The sequence below is a fragment of the Danio rerio genome, chromosome 17 (genome assembly GCF_052040795.2).
Source record: "Danio rerio strain M-AB ecotype USA chromosome 17, GRCz13ab, whole genome shotgun sequence".
NCBI classification, from domain to species: Eukaryota; Metazoa; Chordata; class Actinopteri; order Cypriniformes; family Danionidae; genus Danio; species Danio rerio.
The window spans coordinates 27,170,953-27,195,006 of NC_141037.1; the positions used below are offsets into that span (position 1 = coordinate 27,170,953).

At 34.6% G+C, this 24,054-nt stretch overlaps 2 protein-coding genes across 10 annotated transcripts in view; one reads left to right on the forward strand and one right to left on the reverse strand.

Moving 5' to 3' along the window:
* The window catches only part of hhat (hedgehog acyltransferase), a 153,029-nt gene extending 152,210 nt beyond the window's left edge, over window positions 1-819 (reverse strand). For 8 of the 9 annotated variants that reach the window (XR_015512665.1, XR_015512667.1, XR_015512668.1 and 5 more), the window contains exons 1-2: window positions 770-802; window positions 104-229 (exon numbers count right to left, since the gene is read on the reverse strand). Coding sequence is in view for 3 of the 9 variants with exons in the window: in XM_087289229.1 (XP_087145355.1) it covers window positions 104-218 (115 nt within the window). In the remaining 6 variants the exon portion in view is untranslated. Of the gene's footprint in view, window positions 1-103; window positions 230-769 lie in introns of all 9 variants that reach the window. The other variant, NM_001114890.3, reaches the window with a different exon arrangement.
* A 2,428-nt stretch (window positions 820-3,247) lies between these two features.
* On the forward strand, window positions 3,248-23,336 carry acss1 (acyl-CoA synthetase short chain family member 1). The gene is given in 14 exon segments (NM_001080656.3): window positions 3,248-3,665; window positions 3,857-3,953; window positions 6,191-6,390; window positions 8,796-8,971; window positions 11,183-11,335; window positions 13,432-13,579; window positions 14,282-14,419; window positions 16,568-16,660; window positions 16,835-16,947; window positions 18,616-18,742; window positions 19,609-19,736; window positions 20,535-20,598; window positions 20,862-20,983; window positions 22,041-23,336. Coding segments are annotated over 14 exon segments (2,082 nt in total). The 5' UTR covers window positions 3,248-3,319; the 3' UTR covers window positions 22,218-23,336.
* Window positions 23,337-24,054: the final 718 nt, after the last annotated feature.

The following is a 24,054-nucleotide window of genomic DNA, read 5'->3' on the forward strand; positions in this document are numbered from 1 at the left end:
GGTTAGTCAAAACGGCTTCATGCAATTTGATTCCACAATTACTGAGATCCTAGATTTCTGTAAAAATCTCCTGTAAACAGGGGGTTTGTTTTGTGCAGCTCACCTTTAGAAAAACTGTGCAGCTGGTAGAATGAATAGAAATGAGAGGAGAATGAAAGAATCCAGTAAGCCACCATCTCCCATCGAGGTAGAGATACCAGCTCCCATTTTGGTGTCATGAAGACTAAACCTGCAGGTTAAAAAAACATTATCCAATTAGTAATGCAAGTGATCAATATGAAATGATTAAGTTGTCACTGCAAGTGTTTTCATTTTAAAATTCAATATAATTTTCAAAATAAAAAAGAGAAAATTAAGTAAACCGGAATAAATGTAGAATTCAAATGTATTTCAGAAGATGTGACCAAAGGTATTTCATAGACAACAATAGTCAGAAGTCAAACTTACTGATTTTAATAGACAAACAATAGCATTCTTCACAAACTAATAAAACAACAACAAAAATGGTTTCATTAATTGTTTTATCACCAAATTGCAATGAATTCCACAAAAATATACACTCAAATGAAACTCGAAATAAGAGGACTGCTTTCATGACAATAATTCTGAATAGTTCTATTAGTATGTAAAGTGCAGCGAAATGTATTAGCTCTAAAAGCCATTTAAGACTTTAAACAGTTTAAATGGGTTACATAAATCACCCCACTACATAATCATATGGCAACAATTCCCGCACTTTGATATTTGCATAAACGTTTCGGTTACTCACATAATAAACAAACAAAAAACTCTCGCGCCCGCTAAAAGCAGCCGTGAAACTCCGCCCTTTACTTCCGAGATTTGCCACGCCTCCGGATCGCGATTGGCAAATTTGACGATTACGTAACGTATGAGCGCTTTAACCCTCTGAGTGCATACTTTACTATTACCCCATAAGTACTGCAGTGCATTCCCAATAAAACAAGAGATTCGTTTAAAAATTCTTCATAAAATATATCCAGTGAATAGTACTGTGGCTAAGTATATGGAGGTTGATCGTTCATGCTTATTTTGTAAAACTGAAGACAAAAGTTTTTTCATATTTTTTCCGTGTGAGTTTATATCTTCAAATAGGTAATTGCATTGCTTCTTCCAACCCCTTTCAACTAACGTTACAAGATATAATTTGTTACTATAAAGGTAAAACCAATATTCCAGAGAACTGCTTTTTTTATTTATTTTGTATGGAAAATATTTTATTCACAAACAAAAATTCTTGAATTCGCAGCCTTTTTTCCACATTTTTAAATTGTAATTAATTAATTAATTTTTTATCTGGTTAAAAACAAAAAAAGTGATAGATTCTTGGATTATTATGATAATTATTTTGAAAATATCACGGATACATAAATCCTTATTTCCTCTTGCTGTATTTGTGTTATGTATCTCTGTTTAATTTTGTTTTTTTTTACTGTTTTAAATGTGTTTATAAAATTATTTAATTTGATCTGTTAAGTTTTAATCATTGTTATTATTATTATCTTTTTTGTGTAAGATCGGATTTTGTATGTTTGTTGAAGTCAATCAAAAAGTGCATATTTTGCCTCAAATCCTCCATAAAATATTAAATTCTTAACATTATAAAAATTTTTGCTATTTATTTGTGCATTTCAGCTGTTCACTAATTATTTTTAATATAATGTATTCAATAAAGTGTTGGCAGATATTACCGGGTAAATCACATTTTTGTTTTTAAATACATATTTCATATTATCAAAAATCCTAGTTATTTTTCTGCTGAATGTTGCAAAATGTCACTAACATAAAAATAAACAATATAAAATTTAAAAAATGGTTTAAATCTTCATTGGATTTCTTTTAAACTATACAACAAATAAATAAATAAATAAATGAGTCTTGTATATTTTTGATTATTTAAAGATCTGACAACTTGCATACTTTGAAATGTTCTTTTGATTTAATGCAATGTGTCAAACATAGAAAATGTATGAATAAACTTTATAAAAATATATAATGGACTAGCCTAAAGGAAAATGAATGAATGAATGAATTAATGAAATTAAACCAACATTAATCCACAAATGAACCATCAGTTAATACCAAGTACTTTTTAGGGCCTGCTGCTCTCCAAAAAATGGATATACCATGGATCTATATAATGATGTTATTTTGAGTTTTTGTTTTTTCTCTTTTAATATCAAATTTACGATATAATTATTCCCAATTCATAAATGTGCATAAATGTTTTAAAACAATTAGGTTTGGCAAGGTCATTTTTTCAAATAGTGCAAAAACGATTTAGAGCTTTACAGCCATGGAAGTCCAATGAGCTTTAGTACTCTATGGCCCAGCATGTTCCTTGTTTGGAAGAAGTTATATGCTGTGAGCAAATATAAACAAAAAACAACTACAAAATGCTTACGCACATTAGTATAACTATTTACGTACATTCAGATGAGAGGGTCAAAAGGACACAGACTTTGACAGAAAAGATGCATGCGTGTGGAACTAAAGTCCATGGTGCACTGTGGCTCACTGCCATTTAGAGAGAACATCTATCTATCTATCTATCTATCTATCTATCTATCTATCTATCTATCTATCTATCTATCTATCTATCTATCTATCTATCTATCTATCTATCTATCTATCTATCTATCTATCTATCTATCTATCTATCTATCTATCTATCTATCTATCTATCTATCTATCTATCTATCTATCTATCTATGTGTCTGTCTGTCTGTCTGTCTGTCTGATCTACCCCTCTGTAAATGCTCCACTAGGAGGCAGCAAGAGGTTTAGTGTATTTGAGCACAATCTTCAGAGGCTCAACGTGTTGCATGTAGAACCCGAAAAGTGAAACCGATTTATGTTGACGTCATTAAAAATATAACATTAGCATGTAACAAAAACGTGGTTTATGTGATAATATACAGCAAATGTGGCTCGTTTGAATTCACACAGAACCTGTAAAAAAACAAAACCTGTTTACACGCCTCACACTGAACCCACTGAAGTTTCATGTTTCTGAGTGTTCTGTGGATTCACGACGACAGTACAATCCAAGATTACGCAACATCCAAAACTCCCAAAATCATTATAGGATATTGCAGAGTTCGAATCGATTGTGACAGCCAGAGCACTTGTGATTCATGACCTGGTTTGGTTCATAATAGAGCTGATTCAGGGGGCGTTTTGAAGTGAGGTTTTCTTCACACGAGCTCTTTGTCAACAAGTTTCCTCCTCCTTCAGAGGAAAAGTCACGGGCTGCAGAAACTAGAGCAAAACTTTACTCCACCACAGTCTACACGGTAAAATGGCTGGACGTGTGAGCGCCAGTTTGCTGAATTCATTAACCAGGGGAACTATTCTCTTTAAAAACAAGAAATGCTTGCGCAGAAGTGTTGTTTTCATCTCCCGGTGTCACGCGAGGTCTCTGTCCAGAAGCAGCATCAGCGCGGCTCAGCTGGACCTCAGCTCGCATCTCTCTGGAAGAAACTACGCGGATTTATATGAACTGTCAGTCAAAGATCCAGAAAACTTCTGGGGGTCCATTGCCAAGGAAAGGCTGGCATGGACCAAACCTTTCGACCAAGTGTCGGACTGTGATATTTCCAGCGGGAAAATCAACTGGTTTCTTGGAGGACAACTGAATGTCTCTGGTGAGTGACGCTCGTTCTGTTTTAGGCTTGTTTTGATCACCTCCACTTTACTCTGTATCGAAAACTAAACAAACAAACTACAATTCTGTTTACATTTAGTGTATATTCCAGTTGAAGGCATTGTTTACACTTTCAATAACATAATATCTACAGTGAGTACAATGGTACTATCCTCTTACATTTATTGACAGTGAATTGTTTGGATGTACACGTGGCAAATGATCCAAGCAGAGTGGCCTTGATTTGGGAGAAAGATGAACCTGGCACAGAGGAAAGGATCACATACAGGTACATTCATTGAAGCTCATGGGAAATGCACATGTGGCCCTTATCCTAACCCAGCAACCTCACCTCCCCCACCCCTAGTTAAACCTTTTTAAAGCTTACTAGAATTTGTTAACTAAATGTTGCTGCTAATTCTTTGTAAATGCCAATATTTATAGTAATGTTTTTCACAGTTGTCTATAGCATTTTGACACCAATGCATAGACACTGGTTGCTTTGCTGTTCTGTTCACTATTACATTAGTGATGAGTAATCATCATCGTAAAGTATTACGTAATGTGTTTGTAATTCAGCAATTATTTTAATTTGAGTAATTTTGATCTTTTGTTGTTTATTAATTTGTATTTTTCTATTTAGCTCAGATATATTTTATATATTAATTAAATTAGATTATTTAAACTTACTATAGGTTAGTTGACAAGTGGAACATTTCTTTTTCATATGCTCTATTTCAGCTTCAACATGGGAAACAAATGTTGTTTGTTAGGTGAATCAAAATTATTGTTTATTAGCCTGATTGGGATTCATATTAATTCATATTATTTAATTATAACAATTGACAAATTGCATTGAATCTTTTGCTATTGATTTTTGTTCAATAGACATGGTTGAGTACTGAGTGCTGTAGGCAAGGCTAGTACTATACAGTGCTCAGCATATATGAGTACACCCCCTACAAATCTCTCATTTTAATTATTATGTTCTATAGGATGCATTACATTATTATATTTGTGAATATACATTAGGTTTGCAGTAATGAAGCCAAATCTGGAGCTTATCTAACAAAATAACTTTCAATAATGGTTCAAAAATTAGTAGCCTAAATTTAAATGTTGGGGGAAAATATTAAATAAAAATTTTAGAAATAGCAAAAGTCAAGAGAAACAAAACATATTTACAATTTAGTTGAAATGTTGTAGTTTGTATTTTTTGCAATATTTTGCATGCATTTAAATGTATGATCTTTCCATTTCTAAAGATGTTCTGTGACTAAAATATTATTTTAATAAATATATCTGTTTAATAAATCTGTTTTATTCAAATGCACCAATATAAATCACCCATATTCGCTGAGAAATGGATAAAACTTTTTATTTTTAAAGTGGGGTGTACTCAATTATGCTGAGCACTCTATGTCATGCTCATTTCCACTAGTTTGTCATTTAGATTTTCTTTGCCATCTTGGAATGCTCTCTAAAAGTTAATTTTCACAATCACCAAATATAATTGTGTAAAAATACTTGTGTTCATAGTCTAAATGCAATTTTGAAAAAAAAAAAAAAGATGTTTGTTTGTATTATATTTCAATAATTTTGTAATAGATTACAAATTCTGGACATACTGGGATAGACAGGGTTCACATGTAGTTTGAGAGAGCACACTATTGAAGAGTTAGGGGGGAGTTTCATGCGCACTTTCATATGGAGAACAAAGGCAGGTTTTGAGGGTCCTTTGAAGGAATGTGCGCCTCCCCCCCACCCCTTTCTCTACAGCTTGAAAAAAAGATTTAATGTTTCTGGCTGTGTTTCACATCACCACAGTTAAGAGCAAGCTAAATATTTACAGGATCTACTGCTCTTACTGTTACCAAAACACAGCGGTCAGCAGGCTGTTTCCTCTAACTCAACCAGCCCACACTGAACCTTGAAAAGGAACTATTTCACATATTTTATTATGGAGATTTGGAGATTAGATTCACAGTATCTGCTGTTCTAGGTCAGATATGAATGATTTCAGAGTGTTTTTGGGAAGAAGCGCTCAGATTGCATAATCAGTCGTGTGTAAAGGATGACACCGTTAGCAAAAACAGATGTACACGTCACTTTCCTGCTTCCACTCAAAAGCAGGAAGCTCAGAGATGTCAGTATGCTATAGTGTGAAAGTGAAAGTGTATTTTTCTGCACTCACAACCATATGGAGAACATCAAGAAATGCTGGAGGCTTGACGTTCTGTTTAGTCTCATTTATGATCTTTCCTTTGAGGCCATAATATTATGTTCATGATCAAGCCAGAAAAAAACTTGCCAGTGCTTTAAATACATCATTAAACTACCTCACATAAATTTCAGTTTAATATCATACGTGAATTATGACCATGAATTTTTCATGTACTGCAATTCCACTTCAATGTAGCACTTGAACCACTTGAAATTTAACCGTCACAGATTTTTATTTCTCACCCGCTTTTTTTTCTTGTAACTCAGCTGTATGTTTATATCTGTGAAACGTTCAAATCCCAGGGAGCTTCTGGAGATGACATGTCGCCTTGCCAATACATTAAAGAGTCACGGAGTGCAGAGAGGAGAGCGAGTGGCCATCTACATGCCTGTGTCTCCTATGGCAGTGGCAGCTATGTTGGCTTGTGCCCGTATTGGTGCCGTACACACTGTAGTGTTTGCAGGCTTCAGCTCGGAGGCTCTGGCTGGCAGAATTCAGGATGGTGAGTGAAATAATGTGGGCTTTTTTTTTGACACAAAGCAGTGCATTGTGTGTTTTCACTAGCTGATTTTTTAGAGTTTAGCAGCTAGATCAGTAATGCAAAGGATTGAATAAAATCAGTGGGTTGTTTTTAAATGACTAGAAAATATTATTTTAAACCTATATGAAATATTGTGTCACTATTAAAAAAAATTAAAGATTTTTTAAGAAAATAAAAACTTTTAAAAGCTTTCTAAGAAAACAGTGCATGTCAAACTATATAGAGTTTTGTTTTAATAGTGACAGATGAAACATAAGCATGAAATGTTAGTTTCTTTTGTTGGATATTCAATCAAGGAAAAATGTAGGAATTGCCAAAATTTAATGCTTAGAAGTTTAAAAGTGCTCTGTATTAAAATAACTTTAGTTTACATCAGTAACATTTATTTTGACAGTTAAAAGAAGGATCATGTGACACTCATTCATTCATTTTCCTTCGGCTAAGTACCTTTATTGACCAGGGGTCGCCACAGCAGAATAAACCGCCAACTTATCCAGCATATGTTTTAAACAGCGGATGCCCTTCCAGCTGCAACCCAGTACTGGGAAACATCCATTCACACTCATTCACACACATACACTACAGTCAATTTAGTTTATTCAATTCACCTATAGTGCATGTCTTTGGACTGTGGGGGAAACCAGAGCACCCTGAGAAAACCCATGCAAACATGGGGAGAACATGCAAACTCCACACAGAAATGCCAACTGACCCAGCCGGGACTCGAACCAGTGAACTTTTTGCTGTGTGGTGACAGTACTAACCACTGAGCCACCGTGACGTCCCTATTACGTGACACTGAAAACTCAAATTCAGTGTTATAAAAATATTTTACAGTATTTTAATCAAGTAACCTTGGTCATGTGACCTAGGTAAGCATACGGGACGTTTATTTTATTTTGTTACAAATCTTACAGACTTTAAACTTTTGAGTGTTTGTGGGTTACTATTAGGACTGGGTGATTAATCGAAAGTAATCGAAATCGACATTCCAAACCAATAATCGATCAAAAGTTTTCCAGGTCAGGTCAGGTTTTATTGACCCTGCTCTGTTTGTTTTTATTGTGTTACTTTGCACTACATTGACGATGATTAGAAGCTGAGCCAGAGAAGCCTTGAGATGGCATATTCTGTGTAAATGCTGTCAGAGATGAGAAGATAAATTAGAAAAGCAGCATTAATGTCACAATGAGAGTAGATTTATGGAAGCAAGGCCATAAGGACACCTGCAGTGTGTTTTGTAACTCATGATAAGGCACACCTGCACGTGCGCCCACACTCATTTGTAATGACTTCTAAAAAATATGAGTACCCTTGAACTTCAGCTTAACTTACAGTTGACAGCTCAGTGGAAAGTGAAGAAGATATATTGTTGAGCATTTTTTTTGTGAAACAGGAAGGAAAGACCTTAACTGGACATGGGTTTGGTGACCAAACTTTATTGGTGGCGGGCACCTGAGAGATTTAAGATCCCATTAGCGGAGTAGCTGATGGAGGTGTGTAATGTGTAAATTTGGGTGGAGTATTAAGACACAGAAATGTATTTAAACTGTGTGCAAGCCTATGTTCGCCAAACATTCTCTTCTGTTACTGATGATGTAACAATAAACTGCTTTGCCTAGGGACTTCGAAGATCTCAGACTTTGTCATTTTTTGAAAAGTTTGACTTAGAGACTTAGAATGTTTTGCAGACCATCTTTTTTTCACAACAGTCTCTAGTAGTTGTTTAAAAGAAATAGCATTTTGTTATATTCCAGTGAAAGGAATTATTTATGATTATTTATTTACATGACATGTTAACAAATATAGAATGTAACCCCATGGTTTAAAGTCCTCTTCTAGTATCTAAATTCCAATCAACACGCTGCATGCTTTTCTCTAAAAGCTGAGCTTGACCAAAACAATGTCATATGTGTTTTCATGTTGTGTATGTTTTGTATACAACACATTTGTGAAAGCTAGTTATAGTAAAACAAAAACCCTGCCCTACACAAAGGGCCTTTGGGTATGTGTGTGTATGCACATGATGGTCTGGAGAGAGATAAGTGTCAGAGGGCGTTTGTTCTTGGACAGGCCTGTCTTTATCTTATGTAATAAAACAGACACTGAGCAGATGTTTCCTTCTGATCTTATTGGATGTAAAGTAAACGAATGAAATCCAGCAGTTGGTTAAAATGCAGTGAACTTAATTCAACATGTGCTGCGTTCATAAAATCGAGTATGTTTACACATGCATTATCATCAACTCAATTTAGCTTTTTAGTTTTTAGATCATTTGCTGTATCAGCTATTGTATTATCAGGATAGCATCTGTTTAGTTCCATTTCTCAATGTTGTTTCTCTTCCTGTTTTCTTTTTACATGCAGCCCAATGCAAGTTTGTCATTACGTGCAACCAAGGTGTGAGAGGTGGCCGTGTCTTCGATCTGAAGTCTACAGTGGATAAAGCTGTAAAGAGCTGTCCATCTGTCCGACATGTGTTTGTGGCCAAGAGAACTAACAACAGTGTTCCGATGGGAAAACTAGACATTCCTTTAGAAGAGGTAAATCACACAACAATGATATCATACAATGTACAGCAATTAGAAAGTCACAATATATGCATTTCTCCTTTATTTTATTGTATTATTGTTTCAGTGCTCAACAATGGTCCTCAGTTGATTACAGTTTTTTTTTTTTATCAACCATGGACCATGTGTTTTGTTGGTTACCATTTTATCTTGTAATTTCCAGGTATTATTGTATTTCTATTAACTTTGTATTGTATATAAAATATAAGTTAAATAAATAATATAATCACTTGTATTAAATACATAATCAATACTCAAATACAAAAAAAGATTATAAATATTTAAAATCCCTGTGTTCGTCACTTTATACTACAGTAAGTGTTATGGGTTTTCATTTAGAAAAATTTCATCAATTGTTATGTGCCTGCCCTATCTAGGGCCAGGGAACTGCTCAACAATTTAACATAAAGGGGAAAAACAAAATAAAAAAAGAATTAAATTTATCCAAATTAAAATAAATTTAGGCAAATTTTAATAAAATAAATTAAAAAGTAAATATAAAAAAACTGAAGGGCAAAGCAGCCAACAATCATCACTCTTCTCTTATCCCAGCACTCCAACAATAACTTACACCAAATATAATGTCCAAAAAAGAAGTACATTTATTTACAGATTAACAAATAATAAATGACCAAGGGTAATGGTAGGTTTTAAATACTCAAGAGGGGATAATGCAAAAACAACAAACAAAATCTCTTAACTGATTGAGGAAGCAACTTTCTAAACTCTCAAAATAAAATAACAAATAAAAACAAAGATCCTACCTTGCTCCCTCTCTACCAGAAACAGGAGAAAAATAAATGTATCAAACAAAAAGTGACATCCATCTCCGTACTGCTCCAAAAAGTTAAAACAAAAGTCAAAATAGGGAATTTAAAGTCAAATTTAAAGTAAAATTTTTACTATATTGTTCAATAACAATAGGATTTTTAATGTTACAACAAGTAAACGAATTTTAATTGCAAAATAGCTAGTCTGGGGCAGGAGAACCAAGTGAGAGCAGCCTTAGCCAGCTAGTGTTTGGCACTTTGTAATGTTTGTAATATCTTTGATCCATGGTCACAAAAGTTGAAGTACAAATCTTTTTCCTCTTCATTTTTAAATAGTTGGGTCATAGCACATCTAGTTTTTTCTGTCTCTATAGATATTCAGTCTGTACAAGGGCAGGAACAAATCTAGTCACACAATGGTCACATGTTGCTCTGCCAGTTTGTCAGAATTCCATATTTCCTCACAGTTTGCAGAAATGCTGAATTACACAGAATAGGCTGAGCTGGGTTTTGGTAATCTAGCCACATGCAGTTAAAATGGGCTACAGAGCTACATTTTGAGATAAATGCTTTGGTTGCAGGAAGAATATCTTGAGTAATCCTATTATTTGCAGGAAGCGAACATTAGCCTTCAAAGTTAATGGCAAACCAAGCGGGAAATCCCATTAGACTATACAAAGATTGTTATTAAATTACACAACTGATAAAATAAAAGACAAAAACACTGAACCTAATATCTTAAACTTAAACTCTTTTATACCTTCATGATAGCATGAAAAACAAAAAAACTGAAAAGAAATGCATATTAGACATCCCTGTGTTTGGTGAGTTTACATTGCATTTGAGGGATTAATAAAAGCTCCACAGTCATAGATCCTGTTTACATTTGGTGTTAAGATGCATTTTCATCAGCCCAATAACAAGAGGACAACTCTAAGTACAGGTGTAAATAGGGCTTAAATTGTTTTCTGCTTATCCACTTTTAACTACATCCAAAAGTAGTGGAAAACTCATTAGACCAGATTGCTTACTTAGCATAAATTCACAAGTGTTTGATTCTGACATAAAGATACAGCATTGAGCATGCCCCCAGGGCACATTGTCACATTGACACCAGGATGAGATGTGAATTTCTTCATCATCATCATCATCGACTCTATCCTTTACCTGTTGAGCTTATCATTATATAATATAATATGATAGAACATATGTTTTAAATAAAATAATATAAGCAGCTTACAATTAAACAAATAGTTATTTTGTGATATGTGATGATATTTTAATGTATTCATTTTTCTCTTAATTTTCCAAACTATTTATTGCTTTTGTTTTTGCCAAATATATAGCATATATGCAATAAGTGTGAAAGGGATTTTAATCAAATAAAGGAAATGCAGTGTACTGTGTATGACAGGTGATGGCAGGGCAGTCTTCAGAGTGTGCTCCAGAGCCCATGGAGAGTGAGGAGATGTTGTTCATGCTGTACACCTCGGGCAGTACAGGGAAACCCAAGGGCATCGTACACACACAGGCCGGTTACCTGCTCTACGCTTCCCTCACACATCAGGTGTGTGTGTGTGTGTGTGTGTGTGTGTGTGTGTGTGTGTGTGTGTGTGTTTGTGTTTGTGTTTGTGTGTGTGTGTGTGTGTGTGTGTGTGCGCTTCTCTGATCACACTGATGCTGCTATCACTAATTAATAAAACATTACAACTCTAAGCAAACTTTGAAATGTCTGAAAAGGCCAATATATATGATTAATTATATGCACTCACCAGCCACTTTATTAGGTACACCTTACCAGTGTCGGGTTGAACCCCTTTTGCCTTCAGAACTGCCTTAATCATTAGTAAAATAGATTCAAGAAGGTGCTCAGATTCATCAGACATTTTGGTCCATATTGACATGATAGCATCACGCAGTTGCTGCAGATTTGTCGGCTGCACATCCATGATGCGAATCTCGCATTCCGCCACACCTTAATCCAATAGAGCACCTTTGGTATCTGGTCACTGTGGAAGCCATTTGAGTTCAGTGAACTCATTGTCATGTTCAAGAAACCAGTCTGAGATGATTCACGCTTTATGACATGGCAAGTTATCCTGCTGGTAGTAGCCATAAGAAGATGGGTATACTGTGATCATAAAGGGATGGACATGGTCAGCAACAATACTCAGATAGGCTATGGCGTTGACACAATGCTCAATTGGTACCAGTGGGCCCAAAGTGTGCCAAGAAAATATCTCCCACACCATTACACCACAACCACCAGCCTGAACTGTTGATATAAGGCAGGATAGATCCATGCTTGATGTTGTTGATGCCAAATTCAATTCAAATACCATTCAAATGTAAAAGCAGAAATTGACATTTATCAGACCAGGCAACATTTCTCCAATCTTCTACTGTCCAATTTTGGTGAGCCTGTGCAAATTGTAGCCTTAGTTTCCTGTTCTTAGCTGACAAGACTGGCACCCGGTGTGGTCTTCTGCTGCTGTAGCCCATACGCCTCAAGGCTAGACGTGTTGTGCATTCAGAGATGTTCTTCTGCGTACCTCGGTTGTAACGAGTGGTTATTTGAGTTACTGTTGCCTTTCTATCAGCTGGAACCAGTCTGGCCATTCTCCTCTAACCTCTGGCATCAACAAGGCATTTGCACCCACAGAACTGCCGCTCACTGGATGTTTTCTCACTTTCAGATCATTTTCTGTAAACCCTAGAGATCGTTGTGCGTGAAAATCCCAGTAGATCAGCAGTTTCTTAAACACTCAGACCAGCCCCTCTGGCACCAACAACCATGCCACGTTCAAAGTCACTCAAATAACCTTTCTTCCCCATTCCTATGCTTCGTTTAAACTGCAGGAGATAATCTTGACCATGTCTACATGCCTAAATGCATTGCGTTCCTGCCATGTGATTGGCTGATTAGAAATTTGCGTTAACGAGCAGTTGGAGTGGTGTACCTAATAAAGTGGCTGGTAAGTGTATATATCTGCTCTTGTAATTTGTTTATTATTTCATGCAGATTTACTTCAATAAAATCATGGCTGTTAAAGTCATCTGATGTTATACTTTCATTCATTTTCTTGTCGGCTTAGTCCCTTTATTAATCCGGGGTTGCCACAGCGGAATGAACCACCAACTTATCCAGCAAGTTTTTATGCAGCGGATGCCCTTCCAGCCGCAACTCATCTCTGGGAAACATCCATGCACACATTCACACACACACTCATACACTACGGACAATTTAGCCTACCCAATTCACCTGTACCTCATGTCTTTGGACTGTGGGGGAAACCGGAGCACCCGGAGGAAACCCACATGAAGGCAGGGAGAACATGCAAACTCCACACAGAAACGCCAACTGAGACAAGGTTCGAACCAGCGACCCAGCGACCTTCTTGCTTTGAGTCGACAGCACTACCTACTGCGCCACTGCCTCGCCCCATCTGATGTTATTGTTTTCAGAATTTTCCAACATTGTGCAGCCCTCATATGTGTACATAAACAGTAGAGCTATGATAAGAATGAAGAGGTCACTTGACAACATCAAATATTGGTCTGCAATGACAAGCTCCTGTGTTTACACACACTATCTTTGTGCACTTGTACTTGACGACTAATGTAATATTTACACGTCATCATAATATTTGTCTGTGCTTGCAGTATGTGTTTGACTACACACCTGGAGATGTGTTTGGCTGTGTTGCTGACATCGGTTGGATAACGGGTCACAGTTATGTGGTTTATGGACCCCTGTGTAACGGAGCCACTTCTGTTCTGTTTGAAAGCACACCTGTGTACCCCAATCCAGGTGAGATGTGAACACAAATGACAAATACCAATGATCCTTGCAATACATAATATCCCCTTTCCAGTTTCAATTTCAGTTTTACTTATTGTGGTTAATCGGCATGATAAATTATATACATTTTCATTGCAGATTATCTGCTGATGACATTAAAAAACATTTCAGCACATCACTTCATCCTTTTTAATTCTCTCTGTAGTGAAGTGTTTTGGAAACACCGCTATTCTGTCCTAAAGTTTACTGATGGTGGTCCTCTTTTTATCCATTCTGATGACCTCTCTTGATGGTGTCAGATAGTGTTTTTCTTTCCTCCGAGTGCTTCAAACTGCAGGAGCCTCTTTAGTTCAGATCACAGATAAATTCCTGTGACACATTAACCTGCGTGATGAGTCTTATCTGGCTTTATGAGCGTATTTTAATGTAAAGGAATCTTCATGACAAGCAGTAAAGTGTCTTCTTTGACATCAGTTTCTTCTGCTTTTGTAATAAAACCCACTTAAACCTGCTTTTCAGTAGCCTCTGTGTGTGTGTAATGGTATCTGTTAGGAAATGGAACTTAATGACTCTTGATATTTCTAATTACATTTAACTATGTTTTTGTACATTTGTGACGTATGTACTTTGTTGATGTGCTGTCTGGTTGTAAATCTGGCACTTCATTATCTTTGTCTTGACTGTGAGAATGTGTTTTGTGACTGTTTTAAGGTCGTTACTGGGAGACAGTTCAGAGGTTAAGAATAAACCAGTTTTATGGAGCTCCAACGGCCATCAGATTACTGTTGAAATATGAAGAGAGTTGGGTGAAGAAATATGACAGGTCATCTCTGAAGACACTTGCGTCTGGTGAGTCATCAAAATAAATGATTTTATTAATAGATCATGTCAATGTGGTCATGTCATTTGCCCATGAACATTTCCTGCTTGTTATCAAGTTATTTTATAACTGTAACAAGAGGCAATTCAATCATAACTAATTGTTGAAACGGCTATCATAACATTTTATCAGTATGTGGCTCTTTTTGGATTCTCAGAAGCTATAGAACAGAGATGCCCAAACTATGGCCCCGGGGCCAAAGTTGGCCCATTCTAACCTTTGATTTGGCCTACCATTACATTTAAGAAGAGAGGGAGAATTATGGGTTGGTGGTTGGGGTGAATACCATTGAAAAATATTGTCATTTCGAATGTAATGTAACTTTTAGTTTTTTTTTGTTTTATAATTTCTTTAGTTTTGTAAATTCATTAGATTTTTTAAAAATGTAAATACTGTCACTCGACATCAGGCAATGCACAAGACACCAGCGAACAAATCGAGGCAAAGCCAGGTGCAGCTTAGTGTATTTAGCATTGAACTCCATTGTAATAATGTAATTGTTTATGTTGTTGTTGTAATAACTTCATTAAACATTTCTAGTTGTTTTTAAATATTAGGAAATAAATTAGAAGATTACTCGTGGAATATTTAATGTACCTTCGGCCCACAACCCTCACTTACGTTTGATTTTTGGCCCTTCATAAGAAAAAGTTTGGGCACCCCTGCTATGGATTAAAAAAATTAAAAATGTAAAACTGAAAATACGTCGGGACCATTGTTTTTGTTAACATCCCTCAAAATGGTACACCAAATCCGCATATTTGAATAATTTCTGAAGGATTATTTTTTATTAATCTGATAAATAGGATTTGATTTTATTAGGAAAACTTGATTAATGGCAGGCAAAATTCAGTTTTGCCTTCACAATAATGATTTGCATTGTAAATGTTTTAGAATAGTTATCTTATATAGTATTATAGTTATATAAATAATTTTAACACAACATAAGTATTTTTACTTTATTTTTGATCAAATATGTGCAGGCATGCTGGGCATGAAAGTTTTTGGGCAAGTTTTCTTTTCCAATTGCTTGCGTTAATCATTGTCGCTCTCTTTTTTCAAGCCATGCTTTTCAATGTGAAATGCACCAATTGTTAATTTTCACACACTCTTTTAACCCACATTATCTCACGCTGAAAACCACGCGTGATTACATCTTTATATTGTTTTGCTGCCATTTGGTTTCAGAAGTTTGAAAGCAGCCTACAGTGTGTTAACTATAACGACATCACATCACCCTGTTTGTGTAGTAGTAGAAATAAACGCAGGACACAATGGGTATTGGAAGCTCATCAGCTCTCCAGTTCAAAGGTCACCCTTTCTCTTGGTTTGAACCCAACACCTTCATGTTTCTAGCTCAGATATTGTACTGGTCAGCTGTAAGAGGAAGAGCCACAGTTAAAGTTTAGCCTGCTTACTCCGGAGGATTTTTAATGAGTGGAAAACCTGACTTTGTGCCAAACATCAAGGACACTAGATAGTGTCTGGGTTTTGTTTGCCCTCACGGTACTTGTCAGTTCCACTTGAGATGATAGAACTAAAGGATTTGCTTAAATTGTTTATAAGGCAATTCACTGCAGGTGTACAGGGTGAAAATTCTAATCGCTATTCTTCCAGAGTTAATTGATTACATTATGAATTGCGAACAGTTTTTTTTATGTCAAGTTTAAATATGTAAATGAGTTTTTATTTCTTTTCTAAATGAGTTATTATTACATTTCTAGCACAAAAAATTTAATATTGAATGAAATTATGAATTATGAATTATCTTTTTTTCGTTTCGGGTAAAAGAATTTATAGCATGGATTTTTGTAAAACTTTTTTTATCATGATTGAGAAAATATGGCGAACAGTGCTGCGAAAACTGCCTTTAAAATATGAATAGTGAATGAAATCTACAGACACAAATATTAATAGTAGTGCAACAAATGAAACAGTGTATTTTAGATGTTCTCTTTACATTAGACTGAAAAAAGTTTTATGAGAAGGCAAAAAGGTCAAAACTTCACATTTGACAGACGCATGAAAAACTGTTGCCTGACTAGCTTAAAGTGCTGTGTTTTGGTGTGTGAATTTGCTTATATAAATGGCCATGTGAATGTGTGATCTGTTGGCAGTTGGAGAGCCCATTAATCACGAGGCATGGGACTGGTTCCATAATGTGGTCGGGGATGGACGATGCCCCCTGGTGGACACATGGTGGCAGACAGGTATAATCAAATGCATTTGGTGTATGACTTGTCAGTTGTGTATCTGTTCTTGGCTGTATATCGTAGCCTTAATCTGTCTTTTGGCCACACTGATCAAATGATTTACACCATGTGTGACGTTACTGAGTAATAAATAGATAGCTCACTAGGATCTCTCTTTCTCTGTCTGTTCAGAAACTGGTGGCGTGTGTATAGCTCCACTTCCAGCTGAACCGGGAGCAGAGATTCGGCCTGCCATGGCTATGAGACCCTTTTTTGGAATCAAGCCAGAACTACTAGGGGAGAAGGTGATCTATGCTTGTTTATTTGTGTCCTCCTGGCTCACTGCTTCACTTGTACTTAGAATCACTTAGTCTGACTCAGTAAAAACAGAACAAAAAGGTCACATGCGTTAGATATGAAGTGACAAAAGATCAATTAAAAAGTTTTTCAGACATGGTTAAAATCTGCAATTACTGTTTCCGCGGGGTCTTAAAAAGTTTTAAAATCTCTTAATTTTAAACCTAAATTTTAGTTCTTAAAAAGTCTTAAATACACTGACTTATTGTGTTGTAGGTATTAAATTGTTTTAAACGGGTCTTTTGTTTTGTCTAGGTAAAGCTACTCAATTTGAGCCGATATCATCTAATGATCAACCACATCTCTTAATAAAACCTTATTTTATATATTTAGTTTTTTTTTTTGCAAAGAGAAAGTTCATAAGAGCTGTTTTACATTTTTACAGCATATTCCCCAAATGAAATTCCCTAATTGAAGAAAAAAAAAACTGAAAACAATTACAAAATTCTCAATACTAGGCCATTAAAAAAAAATCTTAACCCTTTATAAATCTAAAATTTCATTCTTTATGGTCTTAAAAAGTATTAAAAAGTCTGAAATTTGTCTCGATAAAACTGCAGAAACCCTGTATTATAATTTTTAAATAGAAATATAAAAATCTATAAAAATAAATATATTGAAAAAAATATAATATAAAAATATTGAAATAAGTCATAAAAATAAAGTCCCAGTTGTGATATATAATTTTACAAAACAAAATCAAATTTATAAGATGTAAAACCGCAACTGTGAGATATATTTCTAATCAGAAATAAAAAGTGATTGTGAATTTAAAATAATAATAATAATTGTGACAGATGAAATCCTGTTTTGAAAATGAATATACTTAGATGCAGTTGTGTATTAATAATCCTAATCTAAAATAAAACATAGTTTTAAAGATATTTAAAGCCCCAGTTTGGAGATATATTCATAATTTGAAAAACATTGTATAACTTTGATTATTTTTAATTATGTGATATAGTGTCCCAATATTATTCAGAAATTAAGTGAGCAATTTTATTTAACAATTTTGAGGAAAAAAAGTTGCCATTCCAAGAAAAAAATACAATTATAAAATAAAAAGTTTCATGAAATAAAGTGGTAGTTTCGAGACACTGTGCAAAGTCATAATGTAAGATTCATTGTCGAATAGAGTCATAACTGTAAGATATAAAGACACAGCAGGAGATGAACAGTTTCAGATATTAAATAAAGTCACACTGTGAAATAAAGAGCCATTTATCACAAATTAGTTGTAATTAGCTCTTTAGGTCTCGGCAAACCCAGTGATTTTAATTGTCTTTTTAGCAAATAGATAATTGTTATCAGATTTTCCTATTCAGGCCTAAACATGGATTGTTTTTGAATTTGCTCCGCATGACTCTGCATGGGTCCATGACTCTCCCACTGTTAAGGAAAGCTTTGTGTCACAGACAGAGATGAACTTTGATTCTCTACTGCAGCTGGAACTAGAACAATATTGCATGCTGGAGCATGTCCAATTGCCTCTGAGGCGATCTTTTGTTACCCTCTGGGGCTATTCAGAGAAATTCTTACCCCATCCCCTAAGACAGAAGTACATTTTACTGATATGGAATAACCATCAGCATTTTTTGTTGTTTTTTTCTTAACAGGGACAGATAATAACAGGAAATGATGTCAACGGGGCTCTGTGCATTAGCCAACCATGGCCTGGAATGGCAAGAACCATTTTTGGAGACCACCAGAGATTCGTGGATGCATATTTTAAACCGTACCAAGGTGAGCAAAGCCCCTAGGGCTCTTGTTATGAAAGTTATCAAAAAGAAAAGTTTGGACATTTTGTTGAATTATTAAACTGTTCTATCTGACTACAACTTTAAAGGGCATGAGAGGAATGTTAGCAATGCTGACTGGGAAAATGTTCTGAGTGCATTTTCAAATGTCCTTTTTGTTGTGAATTGTGCTCACAAGGACTCCATTTGAATGTGAGTTATCTAGTTTCTGCGCTACATCTAGCAGAATAAAAAACCAAACACATTTTTTCAAACCTTTGCAAACATTCAATTCAGGACCAGTAGTGAAGAAACTCTGTTAATTCGACATCTCATTTAAAACTCAATTATTAATCTAAGTCATGTAAAAGCCTCACAATAGTATCTTTGTTGTATCCCCACTGACTGTCTTTGCATATTTTACAAATATGAATTTCTTATCACGAGTAATACTAGTATTCAGATTCACATTCAGATTCAAAAATGCAAGCCAAAACTACAAGAAAAAGAGAGACAATGGGGTAAAACAAGGAAAACATGGTCCAACTTGGTCCTAAACACCCTCTGGCTCAGCCTGCCTGCTAGAGTAGCCAATCCCCAGACTCTAGCAATTGTGTGATCTGGAAAGTGATTGACAGGTTTGAGTAAACCTCTCAGTTTTTTTTATGGGAAATAAATTATACTTCTAAACATAGATACTTCACTACTAGCTAATGTACATCAAAATAGTTTAAGAATATTTTTTTTGATAAAAATACTTCAGTTTTAAGTTTTACCTCAGTAAAATTCCACAAAGGCACAGTATGTCATTTTTGCCACTAGATGCTAGAGTTGTGAATTCATATAAAGATGTCGCTTTATGGCATACAACAGGTCATTATTTTACGGGTGATGGGGCATACCGTACTGAAGACGGATACTACCAGATCACAGGACGAATGGATGACGTCATCAATATTAGTGGGCATCGTCTGGGCACCGCTGAGATTGAGGATGCACTGGTGAGATACTTTTTTATATATATATATATATATAAATACATATATATATATATATATATATATATATATATATATATATATATATATATATATATATATACATATATATATATATACATATATATATATACATATATATATATATATATATATATATATATATATATATATATATATATATATATATATATATATATATATATATAGTCATTTAGATAGATTGTTTTTACAAGAGCTGAAGATCTCAGCAAATGTACACTACTGTCTAAAATTTGGGGGTCAGTAAGTTGTTGTTTTTTTAAGGTAAGAAATTAAAGTTTTAAAAAGTGGCAATAAATTAAATATACAAAAGGGGTAATAAATGTATTCATAATGTTGCAAAATAATGTTTAATGAATATTGTTCTTTTTGAGCTTTCTATTTATTAACTAATCTGTGTATTTGTGTTTTCAAAAAAAAGAACTGTTTTCAACAATATGAAATGTATCTTAAGCACCAAATTAGCTTAAAAAAATTCTGACGGATCCTATATGACACTGTACCTACTTGTGAACTTCAGCTTTGCCAATCACACTTATTAAATCACACTTTAAAAATGAAATTAAATAAACAAAAGTTATTTTAATCTTTTATTCTAATATTACTGTTTACAGTATATTTTTGAGTGTAGGTAATCATAAGGAACTACTATTGATAACATTTATAAAAATCGTTCAAATGCTATGTTTTTTTTTGTTTGTTTTTTTTTTTGACTAAAATCCAACTGTTGGTTGACTGTGTGTGTTTCTCTGGCTTAAGGATGAACACCCAGATGTTCCTGAGACCGCCGTGATCGGGATTCCCCATGAGATAAAGGGAGAAGGTGAGACATACGACAGACCTTTGTTTTCCTCTTCCTCTCACCTTTTTTAATTCATGAGCCATCTGGGACACCTCCAGCAACCCCAGACCTTTTGACCCCATTCATCATGTGACATCTTGGTCATTGTGAAAAACAAACTGAAAGTTTAAAGACATGATTGGCCGTAATAAAATTTAGTGATTACATGTATGACATGAAAGTACATGTATTTCAATTTTACCTTTTCTAACTTTTGAGTTGCTTTTCTTTTCTTTTGTTCCCAGTTCCATTTGCGTTTGTAGTTTTAAAAGAATCTGCTGCTGAGAACCAACATGCTGTTGTGAATGAGCTGCGACACCTAGTGGCCACAAAAATAGCTAAATATGCCGTTCCTGATCATTTCCTGGTAAACTCATGACATTTTTCCACTTTGTTTTATTTTTGTTGATCTGGAGTGGTTTAGTAAGATTTAATTAATGTTTTTAAACTAATCATATTCTGCTCATCAATGCTAATTTATTCATTTCATTAAAAATGCAGTAAAAAAAAGTTAGCATAACATGTGTAAAGTGCAGTAAAGCTGTAAAATCGAAAATACTATTAAATTAGATGTTTTAATTAAAATGTGTTAAATGTAGTTACATTTATTATATTTACATTACATTTATTCCATTCATTTAAACCAGAATTACTTCAGTCTTCAGTGTCACATACTCAAGTTTATCAGAAATCTGTCTAATATGCTGACTGGCTGTTCTTTTTTTAATAAATGTTGAAATAATTTTTCTTTCTTCTTAGTTTTGTGGAAATTATGATACATCGTAATTTTTTTCAAACAAGAGAGCAAGGATATTTTCACAGAAAGTCCTGATTTGTTTTTAATCATCTGGTCAAAGTCTAATTTCATTTATTTTGACTGGAGTAAAAGTGTTTTTAGTTTAGTTGAGTATTTTTTTTAAGAAAGACTTTTTTTGATTGCCTACAGAACAAACCACTGTTGTCCAATGACTTGCCTAATTAACCTAATACACTTACACTTCGTGCTGAATAATACTATCTTGCCAAATAACTAGTGACTATATTGTCATCATGGCAAAGACAAAAGAAATTAGTAAGTAAAATTCATTTATTAAAACCAATATTTTTTTAAACATGTTGAACACACTTAAAAACAGCACTTAAAATATATATAGGCTAATCATATTGCAGTCAACTTTATATTTTTAATAGTACTGTATCACAGTTTCTACAACAAATATGTAGCAGCCTAACAATTTTCATCAACTTTAATAATAACAAATAAATTCAACCTTGGTGAATAAGCTACTTTTGATAAGCTACATTACAAAATCTTACTATACTCAAACATTAGACTAGTCTGTGTGTCTAGACTTTCACTGTCTGCACATATCTCTGAACATGTTTTTTTTGTCAGCTATGAAAGCATCTCTTGTCTCTTTAAGGTTGTGAAGCGTCTTCCTAAAACACGCTCTGGAAAAATCATGAGGAGAATCTTGCGAAAGGTTGCCGTGCAGGACACAAGCAACCTAGGGGACGTGTCCACGCTGGATGACCCCTCCGTCGTTTCAGAGATCATCAAGGCCCATAAACACTACAGAAGTCTTGCAGCTAAGCAGTAGAAAGACTGTTGGGAAACTGCCACATTAAAAATGAGGAGCTATGAATATCATGCTGTGATGACAAGGAATCTGTTCAAGTAATCCTCATGTGAATGAAAGAGCAGCGTATGTTAGCAGCAACACAGAATGCAATTACAGGTTAAGTGCCTTCAAATGTTGTGAAATGTGCACATGAATCCCTCCTAAACTGGATGTTATCCCTTGTAAGATGTCTTTTTAGCATTAATCACGAAACATTTTGCACAGATTTACTTCTTGTAACCAGAGACTCTGAGAGATATGCTGCAGAACATCAGTATTTTTTAATAGATGATTTTATTTTAAGGTGCTCAGTCAGTTTGTGTCCATGCAAATTTCACCCTTTTCATATTCTCCTGTCCTGTTTTCTTTCAAGACTTGTATGCCTTTACTTCCTAATGCTCAACACGAGATCAATACGATATTATTCATTTTAAACAATATCACAAGTTCACAGTATTCTCATTTTCCTAGAAGAAAACAGATCTATTTTAAATGTTTTGAAATAATATATTGTCTGACTGTTATTTTTCCTCCATGTTAAATGTAACTTTGCCATCATAGCTCATCTACACACTTTTCCATTACAGCTTTACTCAAAACAAAACTGTCGATATATTTATGCTTGTACTGATTACATCAAATATTATAAACCCTCTTCTAAGTGTCTAATTTCAAACTGTTTTTCACAAATTTGATTCTGAAAAGCTTTTTAGAGGGTATCCTGTGTAATTCAAATATACATTAACAGTAAGCTATTTGAATTTTGGTGGGAACTAAGTAACTGTTGCCGCTATAGGACTTATTAAGGACAGATAACTTGATTAAAATTTTCACTGTTTTTAAACAAGCATAGTCGCTGATCAATAAACATCATACACATACTGGTTTGTTTTTTGAGAATCGTAGGGACCTTCTACAATCCATTTTTTTTGTATACAGTACAAACTTTATTTTCTGTTGTACTAACCTTATCCCTTCACGCCTGTAGCCAGGGGGGGTTTGGGTGGTTTGAAAGACGAAAGGTCCAAAAATTGCTCCTAACATGAGTTCTTTGTCCTATTTTGACTGCTATTCAATAATAAATTTTGAAAATAACCCATCGAAAAAGGCTTTAAGACCCAGCGAAATCCTGTGTTGGCTGTCTGTACAGAATTTGGGAAACCAAATTTGGCACTTCTCATTCTAAAGTCACGCTGTGCCATCCCAAATTCTGACTGAGGAATGTTGAATGTGGTGGCCAGTTTGTTATTTACCTAATAAATGACAATAGGCTACAGTTTTTAATTTTAAACTTTAACAGATTCCTATTTTTTTAATGATATATGATGTAATAAATTTGTATTTTAAACATACGCATGCTATTGTTAATATATTTCTTTATTCTAAATTTTTAACAAATGTTTTTGGTACATCAAAAAGTGTGCTTATGATGACCATCCGACAAGCTAATATAGCTAGTTAGTAAATAGTGCTTAAAATATCACTAAATTGCAGTATTTACACCTCATAATTATAGAAAATTGCACAAATAACTGCAAAAATGTCTACTCTTTGAGGGAAAAAAAAGAACCACCGTTTTCAGCAGGCTGGCTATGGGCCTGCCCTTAAAGCAAGGATGTCAAACTCAAATCCTGCAGGGCCGCAGCTCTTCACAGTATAGTTCCAGCCCTGCTTCAACACATTTACCTGTAGGTTTCATACAAGACTAAAGCACTTAATTAGTTTACTCAGGTGTGTTTAATTAGGGTTGGAACTAAACTGCCGAGCTGCGGCCCTCCAGGAACTGAGTTTGACACCTGTGCCTTACAGAAAACTG